Source organism: Protopterus annectens, chromosome 6.part1, assembly GCF_019279795.1.
Source record: "Protopterus annectens isolate FY-2018-M chromosome 6.part1, PAN1.0, whole genome shotgun sequence".
In the NCBI taxonomy this organism is placed as follows: domain Eukaryota; kingdom Metazoa; phylum Chordata; order Ceratodontiformes; family Protopteridae; genus Protopterus; species Protopterus annectens.
In genome coordinates this window covers 66,587,654-66,604,857 of record NC_056738.1, presented here as the reverse complement: position 1 = coordinate 66,604,857, position 17,204 = coordinate 66,587,654, and the positions used below count along the sequence as shown (strand labels likewise).

The 17,204-nt window shown below is 38.9% G+C and overlaps 1 protein-coding gene across 1 annotated transcript in view; it reads left to right on the top strand.

Annotated features, from left to right (window-relative positions):
* FASTKD1 (FAST kinase domains 1) overlaps positions 1-17,204 on the top strand; it is an 881,671-nt gene that overhangs the window by 726,577 nt on the left and 137,890 nt on the right. Inside the window, exon 11 of the mRNA XM_044075492.1 lies at positions 16,755-16,868. Within this exon, the coding sequence (XP_043931427.1) occupies positions 16,755-16,868 (114 nt within the window). The remainder of the gene's footprint in view (positions 1-16,754; positions 16,869-17,204) is intronic.

Below are 17,204 nucleotides of genomic sequence, written 5' to 3'. Positions count from 1 at the left end.
CATCACTACATCCACATTTTGTGAAGGGTAGACATTCTTAGGGTCTATATTATATGAGCGAATTGCACAAATTACGAATGCTCATAATATCAAACATACTGGACCTCGAACTTCCTATTGTGGGGGGTGCACCCCCCCCCCCCCGCTAAATATATATTCTAACTCCGAGATCACACTACAGTGATGAAAGGGCAAATATCCCATTCGTCACTGTACCACGGACTCAAAAAGCACTTTGAGGTCCAGTATGTTCGATATTGTGAGTGTTTGCAATTTGTGCGATTTGCTCATATGATATAGACACCATTCTTATATACACAGGAGTTAACCACTTCCGGTGAGCTGATGAGACATAGGTATTTTTTTTTTTTTTTTTACTGACATTTGTTAACCAGTTTAGTCCATCTGGGCTTGGGCCCCATTTTCAGTGGAGACCCAAGGAGAAAAGCTCCATTAATAGACAGTTATAGAAAAATCACAATAGGTATAGATAGCAGGGGGATGTTACCAGTGTCATAAAGTTGTTGTTTGTTGACTAACTCCTATCAAAAGAATATGCCCAACAGTACATATATCTAAAGTAGTGATTTATGCATAGGATGAGTTTTCAATGCTCAGGACTCATTCAGCTTGCCATTTGTTTTACCACAGATTGGTCAGGTCAGAACATAAAGTTGTTTCCTTCAAAAAAAAAATAAAATCTGCTAACTCTGGAACTTTTAGGAATTATTCATAGGCAAACTTCTTACTATTAAGTGAAAGCCTGGCAAAATATCAAGTTTTCCCAGACCCAGGGAACACCACTGCTTATTCAGAATTGCTCACAAAAAACTCATGTATATAGTTGCATAGAGGCAGTGGTGCCTACCTGAAATAACCAGGGAACAAACTTAAAAACAAGCAGCCGTGGTGGAATTACAACATCAGTCGATTGTATAACAATAGGAAGAAATTCATGTCCAAAATTAGGAGGTGCAATGCCCAGCAAGGTAAGAACTCTCTCATCAAGCTAAATAAGCAACTCACGGAACTTGTTATTTCTACTGAAGTGAAATGCGAGGTTAAAGTAGCTACCTAGGCTCAGGACAATCAGAAGGCATTCTTTAGCTATGCCCACAACCTCAAAGGCAATTCATAACAGTGAGCCAAACTAATTGTAAATGGAGCCACCAGTACTGAGCCAGAGGATATAGCAAATCTACTGGCTGATAAATTCAGCTCCAACTTTACCCCACTTTCTCACCTTGACACCTCTCAAAAAGTACCCCAATCATAACTCCTCTGCCTTTTACTAGGGAACATGTCCTCAATGTTCTTTCCAAGGCCAAAAACACTGCTTTGTTGGATATTGATAATATCATAGGATGACTCCTAAATAGCATGAAACATGACCTATTGGACCCAGTAGAATCTTTATTTAACCATAGCCTCCAGACAAACTTCATGATGAATGGAGGACTGCAGTTGTTATCCCTCTGCACAAAGGCAAGTCATCCACAGACCCAGATAGCTACCAACCCATAAGCCTGACTTGTATGAAATGTTAATTCATAGAAAGAATTACCATGTATATGACAAGTAATGATATTATAAAACTTCAGATACTGGATCCAGCCCAGTTTGGTTTTGTCAAGGGCAGGTCAGGCCCACTGAACCTGGTGGACTTTTTCAAGAATGTCACCAAAACAATGAACAAGGGCAAAGGGGTGCATATGGCTTTTACAGGCTTCCTGTCTGTAATAAAGACATAAGTGCCAGATCTAGGATAAATTTAAAATTCCTCATCCACTGATCCAATTTTTTCCTGAATAAGTATACAGAAAAACTTTGTTTTGCATGGATGGGAAAGCCTATTCTAGAGAAAAGGTAACTGCTGAGACACATACCTGTCACTCCAGTCTATCCCATTTATATTGCAGATGAGGTTTAGGTCCCTGAATTGAGTATTTTTGTTGCTGGCTGTTCTGTGGATGTGCAGCAGGTCCATTAAGGCTGGATGACTGGATGCTTTGTAGGTCAAGCATTGGTCAACTGTCAGCAGACTGTAGGAGATGGAGTTTAAGGACAATGCTTTGAGCTGATCCACATAGATGTTTTCTAAACTCCGTATCCTTTTTGTAAGGAAACTCTGTGAATGCTCTAGTTGTTGCATATGCCTGGTCAGGTACATTCCAGAGGGGACATAATGATTGGTCTTATAAGGGCAGAGTACAAAGGAGCAAAGAAATCTTTGGACCTGAATGCCAAACCCTTGCTTATACATTGTGCAGCACAGAATAATTACCTTACTGTTGTAGACACATGATGGTTAAAGGATAAATTGCTGCCTACATGCCTTCGAAAATTCGTTACTACTGGGTCTACTCTTAAGGTTGCATTGTCAATGTAGTAATTTGCAAGGATGGCTGTCTTACTGAAAAATACTGCTATATACTTCTTGGCATTGAGTTTTAGATCATGATTCCAGCACCAGTTATTAATCTGTTTCAGACCTTCTTGGAGGGTATTTATGTCTTGGGGATTCTATGACTGCATTTAATTGGCATTCATTTGCAAACTTGGTCAGCCAGATTTGACATGAGTCTTAACTTCAGAGAAGTAGATGCCAAACAGGAGCAGCTTCAGCACTGAGCTATGAGGCCCAGCACTAGTGACCAGGATTTTTGTGGAGGTAGAACATGCCTATCCTAACTTCTTGGGTCCCATCCATGAGCTAGTTGGCTATCTAGCTGGTAATGTAGGGCTACTGCCTAATTCAGTGAGCAGTGAGCTTGTTTACCATTACCGAGTTGGATATTGTGTCAGATGCTTTGGACAAGTCGAGGTAGACAGTATGCACCATCTTGCCATCCTCCATTACTTTGGTGACCTTTGAAGAAGTTCAACAGGATGAGTAGACATGACCTGTCCCTGATGAAATCAAACTGAGTGAAAGTCTAGTGTTTGTAGGTTTCTTCTGCCATCATTTACTATATCCATGATTATTCTTTCTATAGCGTTACTTATTACTTAAGTTAGTAGTTCCTTGCGTCCTTGGAAGGCCCACCCTTGTGTAGTAGGATAACAGTTACAGTCCACTGTTCATTTACCATGAAGCCTGTTTGAAGGCTGTGGTTAAAGAGTGATTGTAGTCGGCCCAATAGTTCATATTTCACACTATTAAGGATACATCCCAGGGTATTATCGAGGCCCATTGATGTAGTATTCTTGGCTTTGGAGAGTGCCTTGAGGACCTGTTCCTTAGTGGTAATTGGGGGAGTTATGTTTGTGGATATATCCTGAGGGGTGTCTGGGGAGGGATGTAAAATTGGAGCTAGATTTGTTGGCCAGTAGATTTGCTATATCTTCTGGCTCAGTACAGGTGGCTCCTTTTACAATTAATTCAGTACATTGTTATGCATTGCCTTTGCGGTTGTGAACATAAGCTGATAAAAGTTTGTAGTTGACCATGGTCTGGGAGGCTATTTTTATCTTAGATTTCGCTTTGGTAGACTTGATAAGCCCCCTACATTACTTGTTTAGATTAATGAGGGAGGTTTTACCTTGCCTGGCATTTCACTTTCTAATTTTCACCATGATTTTCCTCCTTTTGTTGTACAACCTAGTGCTATTTGGATTCCACCAGGGTGGTTTTGTTTTTTTTTTTGAGTTAATCCTGTGCTTGTTACGGGTGGGCACAGCTGTTTCTATGTGGCTGTTAATATGATTACACAGGGTTTCCATGAACAATTCCATGTTAGCAGTAGTGTTCTCTGTGTTTGGTGTTCTTGGAGTTTTGCCATAATGTCACTTAAAAGTAGGACATTTGCCTTAGAGTATTTTCAAAAATTTCCAGGGTTAATTGGGGTCCTAGGTTTTATTTTTATTTCAAAGGAGACAGTTTTTTTATCTGACCTGACCAGTGAATACAATACACTAGGGATGGTGCAACATTCTTCCATGTTTGTGTTTACTGAGTCAAGGATGTTTGCACATCAGACTAGCTGGTCCAGGGTATTTGTGCTTAGAAAGTCCAGGAATCTCTGGGCATGAGGTGCTCTCCATGTCTTTAAAACAATTCTCAATTTGTGTCTTTTGGCTTTTCCAGGTTAGGGGTCGCCACAGCAGAACTCCGGTCTGCTAATGATTGGCAGTAGAGTTTTACGTGCTGGCTTGCCGGGCCTAACGCACAACCTTCAATGAAGGAATGCCCATTCATGCATGTCGTCACACAGAAGATGCTCTAACTGAGAATCAAACGGGCAACGTCTAACTGTGAGGCGACAACGCTACCGCAGCACCACCACCATTCTCAATAACTGTACAAATTTCTAAGTTCTCCAATGTGAGGAGAACCTGCAGGTGGTGGATTTTCTTCTTTAGACTCCTGGCCCCAAGCCATTAAACTTTTAGGTGTTTTTATATTGTTTATGCCATGTTGGAAGATTTATCAGCTTGGCAATGCCTAAAAAAGTCACTATTTGGGAAAGGCAAGGTTTTAGCCAATATATGAAACCTAAAGACGAGACAGGTGCAGATCATTCCTGGTAAAGCTGTGTGGCCTGTCTACCATATCCTTCTAGACTGACAAGTATTGTACCCCTTTCAAATAACTAAGTCAATTGTTAATTAATTGTCTTCTGTTTATTTTGCGACATTATCCTTGGAGAAAAAAGAATGCTGCTTAGTGTGAGGCTCGTACCAGCCTGGGACACACAGTCTGAGAGCTCCATTGTGTTTTTCTTCATATAGTCCAGGGAGGTACATGTCAGGTTTTTCACTCTGACATGGACTATGACTGAGCCATACTGGTTGTCGTGGGTCAGTGACCTGAGTTCATGCAAGAGCCATTAGATCATGGTCCCTGATAGGAAATTGATCGTGGCTGTTCTTACTCAGCCTGGTGAGTGGAACTTCTTTGGGTCTCACTATGACCAAAATATTGGGTTGTGTAGTTATTTGCCTTATAGGCATAGGGGTTGAGATGCAGTGAGATGTGACTGTATGAGTCATGTCTATGCTGTTGAGTAGAGTGAGTTTGAGGTTGCTGAGGGTACTTACTATGGATGCAACATCTGGGAGGCCTTTGAGGTTTAGGAAGATTGCATTTCAGAGCCTCGACATGTGTGGGACTGTGTGTCCAGTACAAAGTGCATGTGGTGAGTGTAGTATGTGCATTTCTGACAACTTGTTTGGTATTATAAGTGCTTGTAAATGAAAGTCTTGCAGTGACATTGTGTAACTACATCTCTCACATACAGGGTCAGTTTAAGAATTAGGTGGCTGGCAGTAAACCTGAGACAATTGCTGCATTACCTCAGGATGCCCATATCCACCAAACTGGCTTCATAGATAGTAAGAAAGTGCATATCTATAGCTCCAGATCCCTATTTTGTTATTACTAGGGATAATATATACGGGGTCTTGAGATGGCTAGCCTGGGTGTTGTATGAGTATAGACGTCTATCAAGACTCACTAAGATTAAACTCATGGGACTGTGGCCTCCAACATGAAAAGTAATTTCTCTATGCTCAGCTAAGACCTAGAGAATTTTGAGAAGTAGTTTTATATGAAAAATTTCAATTTCAAGTGCATGACCCTCTACAGGACAGTGCTAACTACTATTGTGTGACGAGCAGCATCCATTAAATGTGATGACTTTATTCAAACAGAGAAACTGACTAAACAGAATGGCCCCCTCGACAGTCAGGAAATTACACTTAGGGTCCTCTGAAGTGATTCCCAAACTCAGAATGAGATCAGGCTATTCTCTGTTGCCACCAGAGTGCAGTCCAAACTCTTCTTAATGTAAAATCACCAGTGCAAAAAAAAAACAGTTGTAGCCAACTAAACACAGGAAGGGCTCATAAAGCATAGAAACTAGCAAACGTGCACTTCTAATTACAAAGGCACTTTAAGTTGGATTTAAGGTGCAAGGACATAGTAAATAGTGCAAAAATATAGCAAAGTGACTTTGCTAGATACAAAAACACATTAAAATTAAAGTGCAAGGACACAGTAAATAATGCACAAATATAACACTAACACAGTTAGAAATCATCAAAAAGTGCAGTTTAAGCAGGTATGTGTACTTGTCTTCCAAGAATGACTCAGGATTGCAGCAAATCTCTCAGAGATCTCAAGCTTTGAAGCAAAGTATTTGGAAGCTTTCAGGTAACTTTAAATCAGTCAATATGTATAGTTTTATATATATATATATATATATATATATATATATATATACACACATATATATATATATATATATATATATATATACACACACACACACACACACACATATATATATATATATATGTATATATATATGTATATATGTATATAAAACGGCACAGTGTTGTAGTGGTTATTGGTGTTGCCTCATAGGAAGAGGTTCTCCCGTGTGGAGTCTGGATGTCCCCCTGAGTTCATGTATGTTTCCTCCAGGTGCTGTGGTTCCCTCCCATATTTCAAAGACCTGCAGTAAGTGGAATGGACACTCTAAAATGGCTTTAGGGGTGTGTGTGTGTGTGTGTGTGTGTGTGTGTGTGTGTGTCCATATGAGTTTGTGGTGCACTCTCTGAGGAGGGTTGGGCATCGGGCTAGTAACCCGATCCCATAAAACCTGTACCTGCTACAGAAACAACGAGTGCTGATGGGCACTCGGCCGATGTGCTGAATGTACGGGAGTAAATCCAGGATATATATATATATATATATATATATATATATATATATATATATATATGATTAATAACCAAATATATAGTGTATCCATGAAGGAAGCTGTTGCTGATGAGTAAATGAACACAAAGAAAAAGAAAATGTATAATCAGAATTTATTAGAACTGAGCACTTTCGTCTCTGTTGAGACTTCAGCAGAATAAATTCCTTTTTTAAACCTTCTTTATTATGTATATGTTACACACAGTGTATTTGTTGCTGTGCACTCTCATGGTACCTTTATTATACTGGCAGCATGTAGTAGTCCCGTTACTGTAAAATTCTCATAGTTATGTATGTTGTTCTCACTTTTCTATATTTCCTTTTAGGTACCTGTACATAGTAAATGCGTTTGTTTGTATTTATTTTTTGTTGTTGATTACTAATGCAAATATAACTAGTGCGCTGTTACATTTTTTTGTAACTGCCAAATAATACTGTAACTTTGTGTGTGTGTGTGTGTGTTAAAATGGGTTCGTATTATAACCTTGAACTTGTAAAAGTTCGAGTGTCACATGGTTGACACCGTATGATCGAACAAAGTTAAAACAAATGGCACAGAATGGGAAGATTTCCCTTTTCTGCACTGAAGTGCAATCTCGGAGTTGGTATATTTAAGTAGTGGGGGTGTGGAGGACACAGCCCCCCAGTTGGATGGTGCAGGGAGGCTTGCCCTCCTGCTCAGAGCGTTTAGGTAAGTTTTTCTTTTTTCTTTTATTTTTTATTATATATTTGATGTTTCAAACTTTGCTCATATGGTGTTGATCATATGAGGTTCATAGTTTTGAAACTTCGAGTGAATAATATAGACCTGTTAAAACTAATATTGGTACTGTAATTTTTAGACTGTCTGTTGAAATTGTGCATCGGAGATGTTCTCCTTGGGTTATACATGTGGGAAGGTTCGATTTTTTGTTTATATATTTCAGGCCTTCCAGTATGCTGATGATGTTTTTACTGCTTTAGCTTATATGATAAACATTCAACAAGACTTCAACTCACTGTGTCAGTTACTAAAATGTATATTTCACACTGAGAATAATAACGGCTCTTATTTTTGGTGCTGTCTGCCTTCCTGGTACTCTGCGACAATTTAAAGTGTTGTGTACTATGCGGAAGGTTTTACGTTTCTCTGTTGCTTCCTGGCATTTTCAAGTGTCTGCTTTGCCCTTTGGCCTTTTTAGTGCCCCAGGGGTATCACCAAATGCCTTGCTCCTGTAATTGTTTTTGCAGGATTCAGGGGACCAAGTGTTTCCTTACTTGGATGGCCTCCTGTTTCAGGCATCCTATCTAGAGATCCTGTTGCAAAATCTTCATTTTGCCATTTCCTTTCTGCAACGCCGGGGGTTCACAATAAACTTAGAAGTCTTTTCTGACTCTCAGGACCACGTTTTTCTGAGGTGCAGGATTCAGACTATGCTGGCATCCCTGCCTCCTCCCAAGGCCGTGACACTCATTTCCTTCTTTCAAACTCTTCTTCTTTTGGCCTTTATTACAGCCAGAGAGTTCCTGAGTGCTCTGGTATTCATAGCATCCACATCCCTATGCTTCTCTGGCCAAACTCCACATGAGAATGTTTCAGTGGTTTCTGAAGTTAGTTTGGCTTTAACATGCGCTTTACCCAAAATTTGTAGTTCCTCTCATACCTTGTCTCAAAAAGAAACTTCAGTGGTGGACCCAGCAGTTGTCTCTAAATCCAGGGTTCCCTTTTCATCCCCCTCTTCCCACTCAGGAGCTGTTCGCAGACACTTCAGATGTGGGATAGGGAACACCTTTTAGCTGCATAAAGGTGTAAGGAGTATGATTGTCTGTTAAACAGAAAGTGCACATCAGTATAAAAAAGTTGAGAGCTCTTCTGGTGGTACTCCAGGCTTTTCATCTTCTTTTCAATCCAGGACCTTTCAAGTGATGTGGTATGTATATAAACCGGGGGGGGCAAGATCTTAACTTCTTTGCCAGGTGGCACTCCTGGTGTGGGATCTTGCTGTTCAGTATCAAGTGAGTCTTCAGGCAGTTTACATTCCCCTCAGGTCAAAACATTGTGGCAGACACTCTGAGCACGTCCTTAACTTAATCCCACAAATGGATGCTTCACAGGGATGTGTTTCTGAACATTGTCCACCAGTGAGGTACTCCTCAAATAGATCTATTTGCCTCACTTCTGAACAGACTTCTTCTATTTTGTGCCAGAGTCCCAGGTCCTCTGGCTTGGAAGATGGATGCCCTATCTTTTTTCTTGGAAAGGGATGTTTCTTTATGTGTTCCCTCCCATTCCAAAAGTCCTGTTCAAAATTCAGCTGTATGGTCCCAAAATCTTGTTGCTGAGACAGCATTGGTTCCAAGGGCAATCATCACAAGTTACCTCACAGGATGGACCTACTCACACAGGACACGGGATCTCTCATCCATCCCCACCTGTCAACTCTTCATCTGACACTGTGGGTGATAGGATTTTGATTCCACATAGACACCTTTTTGTCTGAGGACGTGCTTAGGGTCCTGCAGAAGGTCAGGAAACCCAATGCTATGAAATAGTATTTATCCAAATGGAAGAGGTTTTCTGTTTGGCTTCTTTTTCAAAACCTGGATCCATTTTCTGTGGATACTCCTTTTATTATCTCTTATCTGTATGAATTGCTCAATGCTGGGTTGGCTTATTCTTCTGTTAAGGCCCATTTATTAGCTATATCTGCTTTATCTCCTCCTTTAGCTTCTAAGTTTGAAGATAAACAATTCCTTAAAGGCATCCTTCATATTAGGCCACCCAGGAAGCCTGTTCCTCCTCTCTGGGATCTTAATTTTGCTTTTGAAAAATTGACTCTGGCTCCTTCTGAGCCTGCAGCTTCAGCTTCCTTGTAACATTGCTCTTGGAAGACTGTACTTTTCTTAGCCCGCACTTCTGCCAGATGGATGTTTGAGCTTCAAGACCGTATGGCTTGTCCTCCTTTTGTGGTTTTTCATGAGGACAGGGTGTCCTTGCGTACTAATCCTTCTTTTATGCCCATGATGGTGAACAAGTTGTCCCTTTGTCAGTCTATTAATTTGCCCAACTTTTTCCCTTCCCTGCAGTCTGCCAGTGAGAAGGTGCTAAACACATTGGATATGTTCAGACAACTCAGATTTTATTTGGATAAGACTAGGTCTATTAGGAAATCCAGCTTTTCGTTTCCTTTCATCCTAGGTCCATAGGATTAACTGTATCCAAGCAAACTGTTTCTTCTTAGATCTCAAAAGCTATTTCTTTTTGTTATTCATTTCATAGTAAGAGCCTTCCTCATTCTGTTAAGGCTCATTATACTAGGGCTGTAACTTCTTCTGGTGCTTTTTTCAAGGGTTTGGATACTAACTATTCTTGCGGCAGCTACCTGGACTTCTTTGTATACATTTACCAAGCACTCAAAGTTAGATGGAATTTCCAGAGCTAGAGCTGGTTTTGCTAGGGTTTCTTAGAGGGCTCTGGTGCTCCTTCCAAGTTTCTTCCTGAGCTTTGGCACTCTCCCTAATGTAAAGAATACTGTGACAGTTAAGTGGAAGGACATAGTACATTTGTGTAAAGTCTTACCATAACAGTAGATGTTCTTCTCTTTACTCCCTCCCTCCACCCCCTGGTCCATTTCTGTTCTGGATGTACTGATTACTTCTCTTTTCCTTGGACTGGCGTTCTTAATGGGGCTCTCAGTTCTGAGGATTGTACATCCAGATGTCACCTTTATTAACTATGCTTCGCAAGGAGCATGTGTGTGACATACAGTGTACCTTAAGGCAACCTAAAAGCTTTGGTAAGCTGACCGGATGTTGGGCTGCCCTTGGCCGTAGATCCCTAATGTAAAGAATACTGCAACAGTGAAGAGAAAGACATCTACCATTATGGTAAAATTTTATACAACTGTACTTATCAGGAAATGTGTGATCTGCTGTAAATGTTATGTTAAAAATATGTATAGTTCTTCAGTTGGAAAAATTACACATTTATGCTTTACAGACTAGCTGCCCTGTTACACTTATCAGTTTCCAGTGCTGTGATATATGTGATGTTATACTCTGGAAACTTGTGACACATTCTATAAACTGAGAAGTATGTGTATATGTTTATACTTTCAACAGATGGAAAAAAATCACAGCTTAGACCCTTTATAGATTGTTATTGAGTGCTTTCCAACGGTTTCAAATAATGTGTGCTAAATGATATCTAATTGGGAAACTGGTGGACCACTGTGCCTTTTAAGAAAAATAAAAAAAAAATTAGGCAAATGGACATGTAAATGGCTAAAATATTTATATACTGTCCCCAGTGGGAAAGCACTGTTTTACGCTTTACATACGTACCTACTGATTTCCCTTTACGGATTATGCTTTTAGGTTTTGTAATGATATATATTATTTGTGTTTTTAGCCTGGGCCATAACTGAGCTGTCTTTGGAGTAACCCACTTACTCAGTTAATAAATAAACAGATAAATAAATATGTTTTTTTGGTAATTTATTTGAGAGTTATATAATGTATAATCCAGAAACCCTTGACCTGTTGTGCCAGTACACAAATAAAAAACATTCCCCTTATGGGGGAAAATGGAGACATCTTGTTTTACAGACCGTCTACCCTCTCTATGATATGCAGTCGTTGAACTAATGATTTGTAATTTTTACCCATCTCAGTGTAAGTATTTAATTTGTTTGGGATTTTGTGGAGGTTTAAGGAAGAGGCCCCACCCAAAAAAAAAAAAGTATTCTCAATACTGATACTGCAGTGTAATTAAATTATATGCTGTCATGAATGCTAGTTAGGCTCAATGTAACTTTTTTTTCACCATCCACAGTCCATTTATACTTAGTCCTCTGTTGTCTGCATTTTGGAATTAAGAACTCATGAGGAAATAATGCCTTCTTGGAGTAGATAACATGTCCTGCTTTCTGAGTATCCCATTCTGAAGGGGAAGCAGGTAAGCACTGACAGCAGATGCACTGTAAAAACCCTTATTTTGGTGCTTATCCCACATAGTAACATACTGTAAACTAAAAGTTGATTAACAACACAAATGATCCTTTTCAGGAGGCATCCTTTTCTGGAGGAGCAGATAAGGCACCTGGATTAAATGTTAAAATTAGTGTTAAACCTGTTTTAAAATATAGAAGAGAATTTTTATAAGTTTTTTATGATAAGGTTCTTTTAATTGTACCAATTGTATCGATTGTTTAGCTGATGTTAATTGAGTGAGCTGGCTTTTATTTATACATTAGTTGAATGTAAACAGAATTTTTTAGCATTGATAAAGAGTTGGTTTGAATCGAAAGCTTTGTGGTTGTTTTACTGTTTGCACTAATAAATTAGATGGTTAAGTCCTTGCTTGTTTTTTCTTCTATGTACATAGCACACACATATACAGATGCACACAGATATATATACATGCACAAAGATGTCATCCTAATCAACCTCCTTTTTCCTACTTTCTACATGTCCCAAATATTTTTCACCATACTAATTATTAGGCTTCACTGTATAATAGTTGTTCCTTTCCAAACTTTGTAGGTTTAGCATGTTGTTATACTATTTTAGGACAACAAAAGTGATGCAAATATAATCACCACCCCTGCCCTTGTGTGAAGCCATAAAACATTCACTTGCTGATTCCCAGTCATTTAGAGAACAGCAACATGTTACAGCTCTGTGAGTTGTGCAATATGGATGCATTCAATTCATTATTTATAATAACGGTAACATAGTAGAGTTAAGCATTATTAATGTTTACTTATTCACTGCCTCACCTTGGCTATGTGTTGTACGTGCAGTCTTTGTCAAATGCCTTTATGGCAGTATTTTCTTTCTTTGTATTGCCAAGAGCATTTATTATTTGTTCTTATCTTTGCCAATGTAGCCCATGTTGTGGTTGAAAAGGATCCTGGGACCAGTTCACTTTACTGTTTAACAAAGGATAAATAAATACCAAATAGAAAAAGGGGGGGGGTGAACATGACAGACATAAGTAACTAGTAATGCACGTTTTAATTCTGCATCATTCATGAGAGTGAAAAAAAAACTTCCCACTGAAGGTATTGGGAAGTAGTCAACAGAATTACTTTGGAGTCCTTTCCAGTAGTAGTTGCCACCTGTACATGATAGGATTGTTTACTGGAGTGAGAGTTTTCACACTTCAGGATGAGATTCTCTGTGAAGGTCTGTTAGTTCCTTTAGAACTACAAAAGAATCCCCTTTGCAAAAGCCTGCTATTTACTTACTTTCTTTTGTTGGAAGTAGCTGACAGCTGTTGATAGCATAAAGCAGGCTCTGATAGATACATAAATGAGGCTCACTCAAGGAAACATAGAAGCAGCTCTGTTACAGAAGGTGTGTTAGATGACAGTGCTTCATACTCCTGCCATTCTGTGTTAATGGCATGAGAAAACAGTATCACTTCCTTACGTGTAGCATGACTCATATAAAAAGAACCTGAAATGTATTCTGGGAAAAAAGAATGAAAGCAAGAAAACGAGCTCACATTACCGAGGCAGGTCCCATCAGCCTCCTATTTGTGAAAAGCACATTAAAATTGTAAAAGAAGCACTTGGAGTGATTTTGAGACATTAGACTTGCTTGGAAAACAAAGATGCAATAAAAAAACTTTTTAAATTCAGAGGTGGAGTTTTCCTTTAAAAAGAAAAACATAAGCATTTTCACTCCTCCCTGCTTGCAAGTCATCATCATCTCATCGAAGAATGTGACCAAGCTATCATCCAGACAGCCATCGTAGGGATTTTTTTTTACCTAATCCCATTAGTGCTCAAGTGAGAGTATGCCATATTTGATATAAATGTCACTCATTTCCTTGAATGAAGTAAACCCACAGTATGCATGTCTTGTTTTGAAGCAGAAGCTTCCTGTTAAGTCTTGTGATCTCTCCCCAGTCATGCATCCTCCTTCTTCCCATGAAGTGGTAAACAGCATTGCAACATCCCTCCTTTCTCTCCTTAGTCAGATTCTTCAGTGTCTGTGACACTTTTTGAACCCATGTATTTTGGGATGTTGTCAGGACTGTTTAGTTGCATGCCAAGGAGCCAGCAAGGTTTAATTTTCTTAATTAATTCAGGGTAGTTATTTCATTAGTATGTTAGTTGTGGTAATAAAATATTTTACCCTGAATGAATTGTGATGGATATGTGCTTTTAAGGATTTCTAAAATAAAAATAATATTAATATGCAAGATAAATGAATTATCTTTGCACTTAGTACAGTGGCACTTGTATTGTGTACTGATTTTTCAATAATTGACTTAAAGAGGTCAGTCACTTTGTTTTGGATGTACTCTGTTGAAAATATTTTCAATAAAAAGCTTCTTTTCAGGACATGCTGTTATGAGACTTTCTTGGTGGCATCTTGCTTTTCCCAGCCTTTGTGATAAATTACTTGAGGTTTTGTCCCAGTGGTTAGAACTGTGTCCTGGTGTCTTAAACAGATCTTTGAGAAGGACCCTTGAATTGGTCCTAACCCATGCTAATGAAGCTCCTTTTTGGGAGTGATACCTACTAAGTACTACTTAAGGAAGTAGGCAGTTTAGCACACATTTGTGACAGAATGCATTTTAATGAAGTTTGTGATTCATGAAGCTCTCCTAGTTTATTTGGTGGACTGAAGGAAAGAACAAGGGATAGGGATGTGTTTTCTTGCCTTATCCCATACGTAGGGAATAGTGGAACGGGCCAAAGAAAATGCATTGTGTTGTGGGTGCTGAGTAATCTAGACTGGAGCAAAGCACTGAAAAGCAATAAAACCTCTACTTCAATTAAAAGCTGTTGGTCATTTTGAAGGTCTGCTTGTGGCACTAAGTGTCCATGCCATTGCTTTCTTTCCATGTGGAGACAGAACACATGGGACTGAGGGCCATCTGAAACCTTCAGTTTACTGAGAACAGTAAAACTTGTGCTTCTGAGGAATTAACCATAAATGATAATGGAAATGAACCCAGAACAGAGACTTACAAAGGTTGCAAAAGCCAACCAGTGATAATATTGTACTGTAATTAATCAGATTGTCCCCATCAGCTTGCAGTCTTTGAACTCAAGCACTATACTTAGGCTGTAAGTCACCTTTTCAGTGCGTGCCATATACGTTTAGGTTGCCAGCTGTCTGGTATTCTTACTGATGGTAAGCATTTAGGATCTGTCTGGTAATCGATGTTTGGTGAGTGCTTACCAGGTATTTTGAGTTGTTCTGAGTTCCCACATATTTCTGAACTGTATTTCTTAAACAGTCCCACTGGAATTCTAAGTTTTACTCCATTGTTGTTGTGAGAGAAGTCTTTGGGAGATGCTAAAAGTGGCAATTAGTAGATAATTACCTAATAAACTCAATGCTTTTTATGTCTCTAACTTAACAGAAACACATCTGTCTGTCAAACTGACTGTCCCTTTTATAAAAGCCATAATAATGGGCCAGTGTGTATTCCAGTTATACTTGATTTTCACGTTAGTAAAAATAAATACATGCACATTTTTGACTCCAGCATAACACTACGAGGATGAAAAAATGGATTCTTATTCCAGGAAACAGTATACAGATATTCACTGATTTCCCTGTTCTCATCACTTTTATTGTTTTAGCTTTCTGTTTTTATCTGATTTAATAGCTTCAGCAATTCTAAGATTATTTGAGACAGTAAAAATCTTCTAACTTTTAACATGTAGCTCCAAAATGTGCTCCAGGGATGAGGAAAGTATACCAAAGATGACAATTAATAACCAACAAAGGACATAGGACCACTCAGGATTGAAGACGCCAGTTTATTGAGCGCTTTCATTCACAGGAAAATTAACTTCAGAATAAAAGCGTACCCTACTAGGCCAAACTTATGAAGGAAGTATGATGGGGGGCGGGGGAGCTGTCAGTCATTAAGTAAGTCTGTTATGTTGTTTCTTGAGGACCGGTGCAAAGGAAGTGCAACCATTCAACCCAGGTGCAAAATCACTATTCAGCAAAATCTGCCAGTGCAGTTCCTTGCCTGCTATGCTTAGAATGGGAATGTTTTTATTCTGAAGAAATTAATTTTCCTGTCAACAAAAGTACTCTGTAAATCAGTGTCTTTGATCCTGTGTCCTTTTAACTTGCGTATTGTATTTATGCATTTACTTAGCTGTTGCATTAAGCACAGCATTTACTGTGTTTAACTGCTTGTAAAATGACATATAACCATGAAGGTCCAGCAGTACACATTTAGTCTACCAACTGAGTTGGGTAAGGGTCAGAGCCATTTTTTGTCATTCTCAAAGGTGGTAACCCTATATTATTTACATACTTATTCCACATGATAGGAATATTTGTTCCTTGACTGTGTAAGACTGAGAGCATAATGCCCCCCCCCCCCCCCCCACTGACAATCTGAGATAACAAGTCATTCCCTAATGACTAAGTACAGACTCTGATAACACAATAAGTAGTTGCATTCCCTAATCTTTGTAAAGTTCATTTTTTTGAGAGTAAATATTTTTACATTGTACATTGAATACCACTTTTATCAGCATTCATTGGACTTCACAAATGGTCAGCATCATCTTGATCATGATGGCTTCCACCTAAGGTCAAGTTACATGGTTGACTGTCCCACTTCCTGTCTTACTACCCCAGTAGAGCTCAGCCATTTATTGTAATACCTGAGTACTTGGACTTCCCTGATAGCACTTACTGAATGGTTGATGATGGGGAAGTGGATGTTTACAGGAAGAATAGCCGGGCAGAATCGTTTACCATCAGTGTGGCAGGTGACAAAACTGTAGTAGGTTTCCAGTGTGCTAGAGCATGGAAAAAATTCTTGCTTTTCAGAAGGAAGCATCTGTGCAGACATAAAGTTGATAAGGGGAAAAGGACAGACTGAACTGACCATCATTTGTTTCTGTTATGTCTTTCTGTATTTCATGAATTGAAATATCCTTAACTTATAAAATCTACTGGGAGAATAGCTGAGCTCATTTAACAACTATCTCAGTCACTTTAAGACTTGTAAATGATACTATACCTTATGCATTGTCTTTCTTGAGGTATATTTGCTCTCTCTCTTCTATTGTAGGTATTGCCAACCTCAGTGGAGTGCAGCAGCAAGTTCATAAAATGCTTGGTGAGATACTGGGAGGCATACATTATGCCAAAGTGTCTGCTATCACACCTTATTACTATGTAATAGGTAAGTATTATCTTATTTTAATATAGTATAAGATTTAAAGTTTGTAAATATTCCGCTTTTACATTTGTATAACAAACTGAAACAATGTTTAAAAAGGTCACACAGGAAAACCAATTGGATAAGAACATGAAAAGAAAAATCTAACAAAGCCAGAATTTCCACTGTGTGATACCTTAAACCTCTTGAATCAGAGACAGCACGCATATCTGAGACAACTTGATAGACTGTTTTAGGACTTGCTACTCTGTTATGTAATTTAAAAGTAATCTGAATTTCATGTATTAGCCAAGGATATATCATACAGAGTTTGCTTCTTTCCCACAATGTCTACAGTGC